The sequence below is a fragment of the Lissotriton vulgaris genome, chromosome 7 (assembly GCF_964263255.1).
Source record: "Lissotriton vulgaris chromosome 7, aLisVul1.2, whole genome shotgun sequence".
NCBI lineage: Eukaryota > Metazoa > Chordata > Amphibia > Caudata > Salamandridae > Lissotriton > Lissotriton vulgaris.
In genome coordinates, this window is record NC_141695.1 from 434,294,339 (window position 1) to 434,310,395 (window position 16,057).

The 16,057-nt window shown below is 44.9% G+C and overlaps 1 protein-coding gene across 1 annotated transcript in view; it reads right to left on the reverse strand.

Moving 5' to 3' along the window:
• LOC147701797 (sacsin-like) overlaps positions 1-16,057 on the reverse strand; it is a 228,479-nt gene that overhangs the window by 24,620 nt on the left and 187,802 nt on the right. The window contains exon 7 of the mRNA XM_086930423.1: positions 14,104-14,192. Coding sequence (XP_086786549.1) covers positions 14,104-14,192 — 89 coding nt within the window. The remainder of the gene's footprint in view (positions 1-14,103; positions 14,193-16,057) is intronic.

Genomic DNA, 16,057 nt, shown 5'->3' on the forward strand with positions numbered 1-16,057 from the left:
TAAATTTACCGTATACTGAATTTCTATGCGGTATAAGTTCAATAAAATAGCTCAATCAAAATGAGAGGCAGAGTCCGTGGAGTCTGAGTTTATAAGGGTTTTATTCCATGTAATGGAATGGTTCGAACCATGGTATCATGTTCCATCACCACGAGGGTTCAGGAAGGGATAGACAATGCTTTATTAACAGTACACAATATATATAGTAAATGCATACAATAGTGATGGATACAGAAGGCGTAACAGCTGAAAGAAAACGAGATAAGAACACATGTGCGTAACAGAAGGCGTGCACGAGGGCGTACACAGAGGTGTGTGCTAGAGACGTCACATGAAAGTGTCACAAGTGGGTGGACTCATAGAAGAATCCTGCAGTGTCAGCAGAAATATATGGCTGGATGCGCGCGCAGGCAACATGACGTGTGGTTGACGTGAAACTGGAGGGTGAAGGGGACTTGACATTTAGCTCTACAAGGGGAGACAAAAGTCTGGCTTGTCAGAACAACCTAAACCCAATCATATCTGATATCTTGTGTTTGAGGAACTGTATTATCTAGAAGGAAAGGTCTTTCGGGTAAAGGCTATACTATACTGACTGGTAGTGCGTGCATATGCGTCTACATGTCTACGTGTAATGCGAGGGGCATGGGCCTACCATGGTAACTGGAGCAATGAATTACTTGCACAGAGACAGAAAGGCCGGGCCCTTTGCTCTGCAGCTGGGGAGATGTTTACCTAAATCACTAGACAGGAATGTATTTTCGAGGAGCGGAGCAGATAACTTGAAGGCTGAATTGTCTTGGCAGGCAAGCATGCCGAGCCGGGCACCGCTCGCCGCGCAGGGAGTAAGGCAATGGTCACGGATGCAGGTCCAGGCTGTAGCTAGGCAGGAAGGGCTCGATGGCAGAAATCAGGGCCTAACTCAACAGAGCCAGGAAAACAGAAAGTGCACCATGTAAAGACGGTGGCACGGCATACTTAGGAACGGAATTATCGACCCATTCATGGTGGATCTGATAGAGGACATGTTAACGTTGGACGCAAATGTATTTGCGTCTTCATATCTAGTCATGGAGGGAAATTACATGTACTTGAAGCACATACATGGAGCTGTTGGGGTCTACGTTAGGGGACACAATTGACCATAAAAATTCTAATTACCTCATTCCCTCCTTGTCCCCTACGGACCCTTCATGATATATCAATCTTCATTAGTCCATCTATTTGTTCATATAACATCATTTGCTCTTCCTTTTTCAGGCGGGATTTAGAACGTGGACTTGGATGAGGAAAACATGATGTGGCGCACAAGCCGCAAATCGCTGGCCCACACTGTAAACATAGGCAACAACTGAATACTATGAGAAGGGCTATTCCGAGGAAGGATAGGACTTTCCATCCCCAGGTGGATAACACGCTCCAGAGCCAACCGGACCAAGTCCAGGTGCCTGGATTCTGGTGTATCTGACTTGCAATCTTGTGGAGACGGGTAATGGCTCTATATACTGATGGTGCATTTTCTGGAATGAAAACACAGCAACTCGATCCGATGACTCTACAGGCTCCGCCCCTATCGGCCAGGATGACGTCAAGAACAAGACGATTTTGAAGAACAACAAGTCTCATAGCAGACTGTTCCTCTGTTAGGTTGCCTAGGGCGGAAGTAGTTTCATTCACTACTGCTTCAAGGGTTCTTGTTAATTTACGTATCAGTTTACTATTCGAGACAGTACCTAAATAGGGAAAGAAACCTTTATTAAAGTCTGTATATTGCTCCCATGCTGTTTCAGTATAGTCGACAATCGGGAGATCTCTCTTGGGTCTATTGTGTACTAGATGGGAGTCCCTATGATTATCAGGTGGGGCTAGGAAAACAGGTGGCAGAAGGAAGGCAATGTAACAAGTACCATCCCAATCTAGGGGTAAGCGAACATAAGCTGTATGACCACAAATGAAATAGGAATGACGGGAAGCTTTGAATGTAGACTTGCCTTTATCACTGAATTCAATCACTGTAGTACACTTACTATGACCTAGGTGTACTGAACTATTCTTTCTGACACATAATTCACCTTTAACTGGTAACACTGACATAGCAGGTAAGTCTGGCTTTGTATCGGACTGGACATTCAGAATCATGAGGTTAGGTGTAAAATTACCTAATCCATACACTTCGTTTTCTAGATCAGTCCCTGTCCTTTGTGGAAGACCCTCCTTGTCAGGGAAACATACTTTATGCATAACTGTGTTCAGATTTCCCCATACCCAATTGCCTTGGTAAACTATGGAATCGGAATTTAAAGAGTTCATTAAACTAAACCATGCACCACAGGAACCATTGTGTGTAAACGGGTACGGAAAGAGGGGCAGAACTCCCTTGTATTTCTGGTAGGGAGGGAGTCGGCCACATATCCAACAATTTGTAACGTTGCTGGTCTGATGAGAATGATGTAACATACTGATGAAAGTGTTGTTGCGCAGCGCAAGTCGGTAAGATAACTCGTGAGGGGGCAATTCACTGAAAGTATGCTCGACAGTGTCATTTGAGGAAGAATGTGCACGTACGGAGATAGGAAAGTACATGTGTAATAATATGCTTGCAGCAATAATCGTAAGACTCAGAAAAAACAATCAATAACGTAATAATGCAATGGCTACGGAGAGATTTACAATATTTCTCTTTCTTGATCTGTTTCTGTCTATCTCTCTCTCTCTATTGGGGTCTAACTGATACATGTCAGGAACCTGTCTAACCGCTTCACCTAGGGGAGGACTTAAACAATTAAACTGTCTGACTTGCTAGACCTCAATTTCAGTTTGAACTCCTGCTGCGGAGTTTTCTCTACCAGGGGGAGTTTAGTATCAGTCTCTGGAATGGGGCAGGGCTGGGAGTCTGTCTTTGGCGGCAATCCATGGTATTTCTTAATATGACTCGAGTGGAGCCAGCCTTTGCGGCCCTCCACCTTGACCGCGGTCCTTGTTGTGAGAAGAACAAGCTTCGGCTCCTGCCAGCGGGGCTCCAGCGGATTCCTCCGATCAAAATTCCGGATAAGCACCAGGTCTCCAGGGACGACCTCGTGTGGCTTCACCTCAGTGTTGTCGGGAAAGGCTGCAGCTACCTGTGAACGACATGATTGTAGTGCAGACATCAAGGAAGCAAGGTAATCTGTCAGCATATTACAGTCAACATCTGTGATCTTACGAGGCAGAGGCGTCCCCCACATATTCGGTGGCCTACCAAAGACCACCTCGTACGGGGTTAGCCCTGTTCTTGAATGTGCTACCATTCTCATGTAGAAAAGTGCAACTGGTAATGCTACAATCCAATCAACGCCTTTCTCTTTACATACTTTTGCAAGGCGTGTTTTCAGGGTCTGATTGTGTCTCTCTACTAAACCTGCTGCCTCGGGATGTCGGACACAATGGAACTTCCACTGATATCCTAGCAGGAGTGATACCTGCTTCATAAGCTCGGACGAGAATGGCTGACCATTATCTGAGTATACGATACGAGGCAAACCATATCTGGGGAAAAATTCACGTACCAGCTGCTTGGCAGTGGTCGGGGCAGTATAATCTGGGACTGGATATGCTTCTGTCCATCGGGAGAGTGCACATACAACTACGAGGACATACTTGAATCCTCGACAACGTTCCATCTGGATATAATCCATCTGGAGGACTTCAAAAGGGTGATCGGGAGGATGAAATCCACCTTGCTCTACGGGAATGCCTTTACCTGGGTTGAACTGACAACAGATCATGCAAGTACGCACTTTCTGTTTCGCTGCTGCTCGTAAATGCTTATTGAACCAAAGGTTTTGAATACTGTCTAACATGGCTTTTTCTCCTAAATGTGCTGGACTATGTGCTGTGTTAATGATAACTTGAACCATAGAGTCGGGGAGAAACCATGTGGCTTTTCCCTTCGTCATCCATCCCTGGTCTGTCTGTATCCCTCCTAATTCAGTCCATTTCTTGATTTCATCTGGTGTAGCATGTGTCTGTATGTCAATTACATCTAGGGCGGGATCCCTAACTGTCATGCAATGTGTCGGTGTCGGAACTACTGTCTTTGTCATATCAATTGTGTGAGTATGAGTCTGAGCGCTATGCTTGGCTGTTCGATCTGCCAGGTCATTACCCTGGGAAATGGTATCTGTAACTTTCGTATGTGCTTTACACTTCATGATGGATATCGCGGTGGGCAAATGTATTGCGTCTAACAGAGCTTGAATGAGGGGACCGTGTTGGATCTTGGCTCCGTGAGAGGTCAAAAAACCTCTTTCTCGCCAGAGGACTCCGAAGTCGTGTACGACTCCGAATGCATATCGTGAATCCGTGTATATGTTAACTCTCTTGTTCTTTGCTTGTATACAGGCTTGAGTCAGAGCAATGAGCTCTGCCGCTTCGGCTGACAGTGTGTCAATGCGATGTGTTTCTATGACTTCAGTTTCTGTCGTGACTGCGTATGCGGCCACTAACTCTCCTGTACTTGTTCTCATACATGAACCATCCACATAAAGTGTCAGGTCTGGATATGGTAATGCGATATCTGTCTGGGTTTCGTCGTAATGGTAATAACTTCAGCACAGTCATGTGCCAAAGGATCTGTTTCACTTAATGGTAAAAGCGTAGCAGGATTCAATGTATTGCAGCGTCTGATATCTATGTGTGGCTGAAATAATGTCAACTCATAACCTGTCAGTCGTGCTATAGTCAAATGCTGAGTCTGTGTTCTGTTCAAAAGGACTTCCACGGAATGTGGAACTTGTACTGTCAATTGATGTCCTAACACTATGGAATCACTTTGTCTGATCGCTAGAGCTGTTGCTGCAACTGACTTCAAGCACGCAGGCAGAGCCTGGGCTACTGGATCCAATGTACTAGAAAAATAAGCACACGGTTTGTGCGAACCTGCTTGATCCTGAGTGAGTACTGACAATGCAGTACCTTCGCGTTCTGTGACAAAAAGTGTAAAAGGCTTGTTGTAACATGGTGTTGCTAACACTGGTGCTTGGCATAAGGCTTTCTTTAATTCGTCAAAAGCTTGTGTATGTTCCTGAGTCCAAGGGAGGACAGTCGAAGATGCTGCCTCCTGTGTTGTCAACTGTATGAGTGGCTTAGCTAGGAATGCATATTGTGGAATCCATTGTCTGCAATAGGAAGTGAGTCCAATAAAGGCTCGTACTTCTTTCTGTGTCTTGGGTTGCGGAAGATGTGCAATTAACTGTATTCGTTCAGGTGTAAGCTGCCTACCCCACTTGGTCAGCAAGTGCCCAAGGTACACCACTTGCTGAGCACAGAATTGTAGCTTCGAAGGAGACACCTTGTGTCCCTTGTCCGCCAGGAAATGCAAAACTGTCAGTGACGCTTGTTCACACTCTGGTTCACTACGGGCGGTGATCAGTAGATCATCGACGTACTGGAGTAGGGCAGTGTTGTCAGGCATGTGGATACTGTCAAGTTGTCTTTTTAATGCTTGGCTGTAGATACTGGGGCTTTCTGTGAATCCTTGAGGTGCGCGTGCAAATTTGAAGCTTCGGCCATTTAAACAGAATCCGAAGAGATATTGGCTTTCCGGGTCAATAGGAACACTAAAGAAGGCGTTCTTGAGATCTATTACAGTGAAGAACGTCGCTTCGGAATCAATAGCAGTCAAAAGGGACGAAATGTCGGGGACCACAGGATATTGTGGTACAATGCATTTATTCAATTCTCGTAAATCGATAACTAATCGATAAACTGGAGGTGCGTTTGGATCTGTACGTTTAAGAATTGGAATGATAGGGGAATTACATAGATTGAAGTCGGTTTCGACAACCACTCCTTGTGCAATGAGCTCGTCAATGATTTTCAGTAAAGCCACTACAGCATCTGGTGGTAACTTGTATTGTCGAATGCGTGGTAGTACTACTCCTGGCTTGAGTGTGACACGATATGGAGTAATGTGCATGCAACCTACATCAGTGGGGCCTTGTAACCATAAATGTGCAGGAACATTCTGTAACCTGGGATCAATATCTCTCAACACGTAGTGACCCTTAAAGTCACGCAAAAACAATCTTACTCCTTCCGGAGAACAACAAATTACAGCTCCTAGAGCTTTCAGAGTCTTAATTCCAAGTAAGTTTTCTGGACATGATTTCGTGAGCAGTAAATCTGTAGTGCGGGACAATGGACCAACTGCAAGGGGGACAGGTTTCGATACTTCATTAACAATAGGTTTTCCTGAAAATCCAAGGGAAACATTCTGTGAGCCTGAGAGGGGTGGCCCTGGAACCTCGTCGTGACTGATTGTTGTCCTGCTTGCCCCTGTGTCAATCAAAAACTTTCTATCTTTCCCTAATACCTGACTATGTACATAAGGACCATCTTGATCTACAGGAACCTCAATAAGAGGCAAGCCAACCTCCCTCTCTAGGCTGTTTCATGTGTATCGTTGGTAATCGGGATAGTCGGTTTATGCATACTGGTACATCTGTTGTGTTGTATGTTGTGTCGCGGCAATGGGCTGTGGCTGTGATACCGCTACTGTCTGTTGTGCAGCCTGCATAGGCATAGGCTGTATATTCTGTGGAACATGTTGTTGGGCCTGGTCCTGTCTAGGAGGACGCGGTCTCTCCTTAGTTTTACCTGTGGCTATGTTGTGTTTCAAAACTGTACAATCGTTTACATAGTGACCTGGCTGTTTACAATAGTTGCATGTCCCTTTAAAAGGAGCTGTTGAATTATTTGACTGTGGCTGTGTCGTGCCCTTTTTATGACCGTCTGCTGGAACTGACTGAGCAACTAGCATCTTCATTTTTGTGTCTTTCATACGTCTCTGTTCGTGATCATGTTCCTCCCTGATTCTGTTCTGGTGGTACTGTAACATCTGTAACATTTGTGAAGGCGAATTAGCTTGCCATGTGCTCTCGACTTTCAATACACGATTCTTAACCTGGGGCAGTGAATTCTCGACTAATTTGGATACAAAAAGGTGTGAGTATGACTCGCTGCTTGCTTTCAGGCCACTATTAATAATAAAACATTTCTCAAATCGGGAATAATAATCACTAGTGTCTTCATCGGGTTTCTGTTTGTAGGCTGAGATTGCATCCCAGTCCTCCTTTTTAGTTGCTAACAATCGTGGCAAAACCTGTACTAACAATCCTGGTAATGCTTTAGTTTTATCCCCAAGACCCAAACCTGGGGTTCGAGTTGTTTCTTCATTTTCTAATGCAGCCCAATCTATCTTTTGGTCTCCCACCTCCCATTCTTTTTCTTTGAGTTTCTTGTAAATACCGGCAGGCAATAATACTTTCAATATTTTCATGGTATCGGGATAGGTATAATCTCCCATGAGTAACATGTCTTTTATTTCGCGGTGAAAACCTGCAGGGTCTTTATCATGACTGGGCACTATTTTCTTCATTTCCAATAATTCCATTTTAGTTATGGGCGTGTATACATATACACGTGTAAGGGTATCATCAGCATTCCTGACTGGATGTACTTCTCGTAAAGGATTCTGTTTGTCAAAGTCAAAGTGGAAGGGTTTCCTGACTGGGGGTGGAACAGAAACAAGATGTGGAGCCAAGAAAGTTCTATATTTGTGGCGATGTTCTAGAATCGTTTCAATTAGTTCAGTACCTAGACCTCTCCATCTTCTCAGGAGTAAGTCCTGCAGTAAGTTATATAACGGACCTGGGTCAGATGCTCTATTTTCATACTGTATAATGAGGTGTTGTGTCATGTATATACCAGCTAATCGCTGTTCTTCTGGAATAAGACTTAAAAATGCTTGCACTACCGAATCATCTTTATATATGCTGTCATCTCCGGCCCACTGTACTGCGGACCGAGCTAGTTCCTGATCACGTAGGGTATTGAGTTCTTGATAACCTACCCTTTCTTTTAGTACTTTGTCTGTCATTTGGAACACATGTTCAAGGGTACATCGCTCTGGTATCGGACAGAGGTAACGTTTCTTCTTTTCAAACGTTTCTTGTTTGCGAATGGGTCTGTCGAAGGGCCTATCAAAACAATGCGGCCTAGGGAGTTTCTCTCTGCCTACATATCCTATCATCTGTTTGTCTGACTGTTGCGAGGTTTCTGCTAGATCCTCTGTATCATCCTCCTCTTGCGAGGAAGTCGGATCGTCTAATTCAAGTTGTTCTTCAGGTGCTCGCTGGGCATGTATTTCTATTATTTCTTTACGGATCTTTCTAACCATAGTATGTACACTGTTCTCTTTACCATGTTTACCTTCCGCAATATTCTGGCTCCATCTAATCAGCCTATTCATCTCACTTTGTGGAAAACCTGCCTGATCTTGTTCTCTTATTAAACAGTTAACCATAAATCGCATTATTAAACCTTTGTTCTCAACTTTCTGACGTGACATGGCTTCAGCAACACACTCCGGTCTTTCTCCTGTTCTAATAAAATAATACAATTTGTCTAGATGTTCTGGCATTTCTGGTAGTAACATCAAATAACCTGTAACACGTCTCAAACGTAGGGACGCTAACAACATGGGTCCTGTTGTACCAGGCACTGTGTCATATCTGCAATCTGTAAGTTCTCTTCTAAGCTGTTCGGCCGGTGCACCTTTAGGTGTCCGAGCCTTTGCTAACTCTCTCATTGTCACTCGGTGTAACTGTGGGGGTGTTTGATAACCTCCTGTAGCACCTCCTGAAGCAGAGGCTTGAGCATAACCGGGCTGTAGGGTCGGTACCTGCTGTAGCTGGTTGGATCCTGGATCGTGCCAGTCCCAAAAGGATTAGATGGATGTAGTTGTTGAATACCAGGGGTAACAACGGGAGCGGGTGCAGGAAGCAGACCTGGGGGCTGATGATCAGGGGCGGGTTACCGTCAGCAGGTGGTACACGGGCAGGTACATTGGCATATGCGGGGGCTACATCATCCAAGTAGGACGAAATAAAAATGTCTGCTGCGGTCTTGTGTCGTAATTTAGTCGGAACCAATGGAGGGGGCAGATTTTTCGGTGTTTCCGGGGTCGCCTTGGGCAGGCCCTCGGCCAGGACTGGATACAATCCTCTCAAAATGGCATTACTCTGTCTGTCGTGTTGTTCCATTCTAACTCGTTCTCCTTCTTCTAGTAGTTCTTTTTCTTTGGATTTTTCAGAATCCTCTCTACTTTTCTCTGCTTTTCTGAGTGCTTTTTCTGTCCGTCTGTGTGATTCTTTACGCCATAATTCAATGGCATCTTTCTGCGACTGTCTGGCTTTCTTTTTCCACAACGCTTCTTCTACTCTCATGATGCACTCGGCATCCCATGTGCCTGTAGCGGGCCATTTCTGATTCTCTGCTAAGTCCTTAGTGTAATCCACCCACAAGTCGAGATATAATACGGCATCTAAGCCGTGCTTGTGGTACATAAAATAACCGGGAGTGTCCCTGGGTGGGATGGGAACAGCTTCCTCAAGTATCCCTTTTCTAGTTCCTATGTGACGTAATTTCGAAAATAGAGGCATCCTGTAACTCGATACTTGATACTTACTCGAACTTGGACACAACTAATACAGTAAACACAGGAATGAAGATCAAACAATCACTCATACCACGACATTAAAACACATTTAAACATTTCAGTACGAACAATAACTAGCTAATCAGATTCAGATACTAGATATACTGCTAAACAGTACAGATACACTGCTAAAACAGTGCAGACCGGGTCTGTGTACCCAAACCCGTCTTGACCGGACACAAATTAATGCACCCGTCTAGATGCGTCCCCAGCAACGGTACTCACCGGGAAGCACGGAACGGAAGGCCTCAGAAACTCGACTGGACTGGACCGGACTGGACTCGACTCAACACGTGACGTAGGTACTTCGGAACTGGTGGGCCCCTAGACACCTCGGACCTTGCTCTCTCGGCTGGGCTCTGGTCGGGATCCTCCGCACTCCTCACCACCTCGTCTGGATGTCGATCGCAGTCTCTGTCACCTCCGTAGGTCTGAGGGAGATACAGGAAATCCTGCGGGTACGCGTAATTGTCCGTCACGACTGTGGCAGGGGGCAAGGCCTGCAACGCATCGCCGGCGTGTAAGGTGGGGGAGGGGTCCCTGTTCGGGCGCCAAATTATGTGGTAAATAAATTTACCGTATACTGAATTTCTATGCGGTATAAGTTCAATAAAATAGCTCAATCAAAATGAGAGGCAGAGTCCGTAGAGTCTGAGTTTATAAGGGTTTTATTCCATGTAATGGAATGGTTCGAACCATGGTATCATGTTCCATCACCACGAGGGTTCAGGAAGGGATAGACAATGCTTTATTAACAGTACACAATATATATAGTAAATGCATACAATGGTGATGGATACAGAAGGCGTAACAGCTGAAAGAAAACGAGATAAGAACACATGTGCGTAACAGAAGGCGTGCACGAGGGCGTACACGGAGGTGTGTGCTAGAGACGTCACATGAAAGTGTCACAAGTGGGTGGACTCATAGAAGAATCCTGCAGTGTCAGCAGAAATATATGGCTGGATGCGCGCGCAGGCAACATGACGTGTGGTTGATGTGAAACTGGAGGGTGAAGGGGACTTGACATTTAGCTCTACAAGGGGAGACAAAAGTCTGGCGTGTCAGAACAACCTAAACCCAATCATATCTGATATCTTGTGTTTGAGGAACTGTATTATCTAGAAGGAAAGGTCTTTCGGGTAAAGGCTATACTATACTGACTGCTAGTGCGTGCATATGCGTCTACATGTCTACGTGTAATGCGAGGGGCATGGGCCTACCATGGTAACTGGAGCAATGAATTACTTGCACAGAGACAGAAAGGCCGGGCCCTTTGCTCTGCAGCTGGGGAGATGTTTACCTAAATCACTAGACAGGAATGTACTTGAGGAGCGGAGCAGATAACTTGAAGGCTGAATTGTCTTGGCAGGCAAGCAGGCCGAGCCGGGCACCGCTCGCCGCGCAGGGAGTAAGGCAAGGGTCACGGATGCAGGTCCAGGCTGTAGCTAGGCAGGAAGGACTCGATGGCAGAAATCAGGGCCTAACTCAACAGAGCCAGGAAAACAGAAAGTGCACCATGTAAAGACGGTGGCACGGCATACTTAGGAACGGAATTATCGACCCATTCATGGTGGATCTGATAGAGGACATGTTAAGGTTGGACGCAAATGTATTTGCGTCTTCATATCTAGTCATGGAGGGAAATTACATGTACTTGAAGCACATACATGGAGCCGTTGGGGTCTACGTTAGGGGACACAATTGACCATAAAAATTCTAATTACCTCAGGAGATGCATTTAGATCTGTGCCTAGAAATGGGTGGTCGTGCCACCTGATTAGTTACCTTTTTACTCTGTGACTGCAACTAGCTAAAGCAAAGATGAAGCTACATGCGACAACTTTGGATTTACAAGTGTACATAACCTTGACAACTGATCTGAAAAAAACAGCAGTTCATCATCGGCAAATTGTTCTTATTATTATTATTATTATTATTATTAAAGGCTTTTATAGCGCGCTCTATTACTAAAAAAACAGTATCCTGGCGCGATGAAGGCAGAACAGTATGGGAGAGGACAAATATCTAGAAACAGAAATAGAAAAAGAAAATTTAGACTTTAATATTAAAAAGGTGAGTTTTTAGTCCTTTCTTAAAAGCACTGAGAGACGATGCAGTTTTTAAGTGGAGGGGAAGGGCGTTCCAGGATTTTGCTGCACTTACTGAGATTGATTGGCCGCCAAGTCTGCAATATTTAAATTTGGGAACGGACATCTGGCACAAGTTGGCCGATCGCAGAGGGCGATTAGGGACATACAAACAGAACCTTTTCCTCAAATAGACAGGGCCAGTTTGATGCATAGCTCGGTAGGCCAGCACTAGAATTTTAAACAAAATCCTGTGGGCAACCGGGAGCCAGTGGAGAGCACATAGCAGGGGACGGGCACTGGAACGCCTAGGAGCATTAAACAAAAGTCTGGCGGCGGCGTTCTGAATGACCTGAAGGCGGTGAATCAGGTATGCCGGCAATCCGCAGAACAGTCCATTCGAGTAATCCAACCTAGAGAGAACTAAGGCACGAATGACAGTCTCTTTAGCTTCTTTCAGTAGGAAAGGAAAGAACCTACGTAAAGTTTTTAGGGTAGCAAAACAAACCCCCGTAAGTTTCTTTATGTGGTCCTCGAACTTAAGGTTCTTACCGAACCAGACTCCTAAGTTTTTCACTGGGCCAGATGTGGCTTTTGGAGGGGGGAGGTCAGCAGGCCAGAGACGCTCACTGAAATCCTCAGGGAAAGAGCCGTACAGCAGGATCTCGGATTTACTTTCATTGCATTTTAGCTGTGCGTGTGCTAACCATTGAAAAACAGAGGACAAACAGAGTTGGGCAGCCGACGTATCTAAATTATCTTTAGACCAGGTAAACAAAAGCTGTGTGTCGTCGGCGTACGCCATAATTTTTGCCCCCAACTGTTCAGCAAGGTAAATCAAAGGGGTAAGGTAAATATTAAAAAGTAAAGGGCTTAAAATGGACCCCTGGGGAACACCTGTAGAAAGTAGTTTAGGGGTGGAGGCAAATGGAGGCAGCCAAATTTGTTGAGTGCGGTTATTTAAAAATGAAGTCAGCCAGTCAAATGCAGGGCCAATAACACCAATATCGGCTAGTCTGGCGAGTAATAGGGAGTGAGGCACCGTATCGAAGGCAGCAGAGAGGTCTAGTAAAATCAGAGCCGCTCTGCCACCTTCGTCAAGACACTCCTGAATAGCTTCCGAGATTTCAACCAAGGCCGTCTCGGTACTATAGGAGGCCCGGAAGCCAGATTGAGCTGGATGTAGGGCCTCTGTTGATTCAACAAATTTATCCAGCTGCTTAAAGACAGTCTTTTCACAGATTTTTGCAAGAGCTGGGAGCAAAGATATAGGCCGGAAATTAGACGGCGTAGCCGGATCTAATCCATTTTTTTTTAGCAATGGGAGCAATTTTGCTTGCTTCCAGCAAGCGGGGACAGTAGCCGTAAGAAGCGAAAGGTTGATGAGCTGGGTAACCTCATTTCCCAATGTTTCCGCTAAACCCGCAAATACTCTAGCCGGGCAGGGGTCAGAAGGAGATCCTTCAAAAACACTTTCATTTATTTGAACAATGTAAAAGTCTAAGGGGCTCCTTTACAAGCCTCTTGCACCGCCGCTGCATCACTTTTTTTATGCAGCAGTGGCGCAATCATTGTGCCACACTGCGCCATATTTACAAGCTGATGCATTGGGTCAAATGTGTCAGTTTGTAGAGCCCTGTGTCACATTATACCTGTGCCACGTATAATGTTTACAGGGTAGGCAATTCCACACAAAAAGCCACGTAGAACTGGTGCAGTGAAATTTACAACATTTCACTGCGTCACTCTACGACTTCACTGCGTCAAAATCCTTATGCCTGCTCAGACCAGGCGTAAGGAATGACACAGAGCTTTTAAAATGGGACACCCTGACATATTCTGACTCATTGCTGGAGTTGCATCAGTTTTATAAACAACTCTAGGTATGGGTCACTTTTGCACCAACAGATGTGCCAGAATTTCTGACACATCTGTTAATCCTTGCGCCTTGGAGCCCTATATTGTAAATATAGCGCATCCATGGTATCGCAAGCTCATTTGGTACAGGTGCACGGACACTGACTCATGGATGCAGATGTGTCATTTTCTTGTAAATGAGGCCCTACATATTGTTTTTCTCCTTTCCTCCCTTTATCCCAGTACGTGTGTTTATGAGCACATTTAGGGTCCAAATCACAAAAATCACCTTCTGTTGGAGTGTCACATACTGTTGAATTTCTTGGCCAGATTCACAAAGCATTTTCGTAATGAAGGTGTGCCTTAACAGCTCCATGAATCCGGCCCATAAATCTTTGAGCCACACCTTTATTTAATGTGGTTTCAGCCTTGCAGCATTTCTGTAGCATGTTTCCAGGCTGCCTCTAGCCTGCCCTTATTGATAATGTGGCCTTCAGGAACCACCCGAGGACACCATGCTCCATGGATCCCGCAGGAGTGATGTGGAATTAGGTTCTCTTTACTAGTACTACCATATACTTCACATTCCCACATTTATAACTCAAATAAGTGTCTTACTCTTCTCTCCAATCTTTCTGAGGTGCTGGAGGACGCCAGGTTTGAGGTCGCTAGGCACAAATCTTTGAGCAAGCCCAGGTAACAGAATCCTGAAGAAAACAGCAAAGAGTAAAAATGTCATAAGGTCTCTTTCCAAGGGTGACAGTCAAGCAGATACAATAGCAGACCTTTAACACCTAGTACAGCCCGAGACACTAGACTTATAAAACTATTGGAACTATTCACCCACTGAGGGTAGAATCTTCAAAAATAAAAAGGGAAAAACAAAAAAAAAACATTTGAATGTTGGAACAGAAGGTCTATATCAGCCATTGTGAGTCCTGCCATTGTCCCCAGTGCAGCTGCCCACTCTCCAATGTTCTAATTGTTTATATTTGGAAGCTCCAATCTTTTAATGCCTTTATCCACTGGCTGCCTGGTTCTGTTTCAAAAAATGCACAGGGAAGTGATTTGGAATTTTCAGTTTGAGATGGACAGCAGCATAAGCCAATCTTAGTTTGCTTCAGAGTGCTACTGTCATGGACATGCAGTTGCGACCCCTGGCACTGCATTTACAACCGCTGGCCTCAGAGGTGGCAAAATCAGGGCCATGAACAATGGGGCGGCTCGCCCTTATGGACATTGGTTGGGGTTCTGAATGCCTTGTTTATTTTAATGTTTTTATTACGGTAATATTGAATAATAATATTCACTATTATAATAATAAAATATGGAGTCCAATTAGCTGGAATGTGACCTTTACTGGCAGCTGATGTAAGCTTTACATTATTTTAAATGTATGATGTGTGCTTGTGTGGACGTGAGAGCATATTTATGCGAGAGAGAGTGTTTGAATGTGGGATTCTTTATGTATGTGTAAGCATCTGTGTGTGTGTGAGTGAACATAAAGGTCAAATCACTTCCGCTCCTCATGGCCTTTTGGTGTATTGACGTTAATGGCTACTGTGTGAACTCATTTTTGTGGGAATGTTTTTTGATGTGCACAGCTTATTTTTTTGTTTGATCTGTTTATTAAAGATTTTGTTATGAACATATTCAGGATAAAGTACATCATCGTATAAAACACCATACAAAGTTAGTAGAGATAAAAGATTCAAGTCTAAATCACAAATTAGCTGTACACCGGCATCATTACAGTTGTCAATTTTGCATGTCTGAGATTAACATATGGCATTTCCCATTAATCGTATAACCTTCACCCGCCAATCAGACTGTTGCTTCACATTATGATACGATAAAAAACGGTATCTGACCAATACTTGTCAATCACAAATGTATAGCACGTATAGCTTCACTCCGCCATTTCACATTAAGCTGTTCAGAAAGCCAAACATTGCCTGACCACCGTAAAACCCAGATCCAGAAACCGGGTAGATGCTTTCTGCTTTTTGTTTCTGGGAAAGAATCTAGTGATGCAGGTCTCTCATGTATTTGGCACTTCCCTATCGGTACACGTGGCCAACGCTCCAAACACCCCCTCCCGGTAAGCCCGCAAAGCGGGGCAGGCCCAGAGCATGTGCAGGAGGTCCGCATCTGCCATCAAGCAGCGTGGGCAACACGCATCTCGTCTATGGAAATATTGATTAGTCTTGTCCGGAGAGAGATAAGCCCTATGGACAATGTAAAACTGGATCAATCGAAAATGAGCACTTCTGGGGACCTGCTTGGGACTTTCCAGTACCATAGACCATTTTTTTTTCTGAATAGGGCCTCCCTCGGTCAATCACCCACTTTGCTCTCAATAGCATTAAGTCCGCCAGAATATGTTCCCCAATTGACTCTGTAAACCACTTCACCAGGTGGTGCCCCGTAGCCAAAACGTGCACATATTGCATAATAAGATGTGTCGGAAGTTCCTGAGTAACGTCGCCCCACCAGGTCCTCATCGCGGCTGTCCAGGGGGCATGAATTAGAAATTGGCCCGGGGAAACCCTATCTTCATCCATAAAAGCTG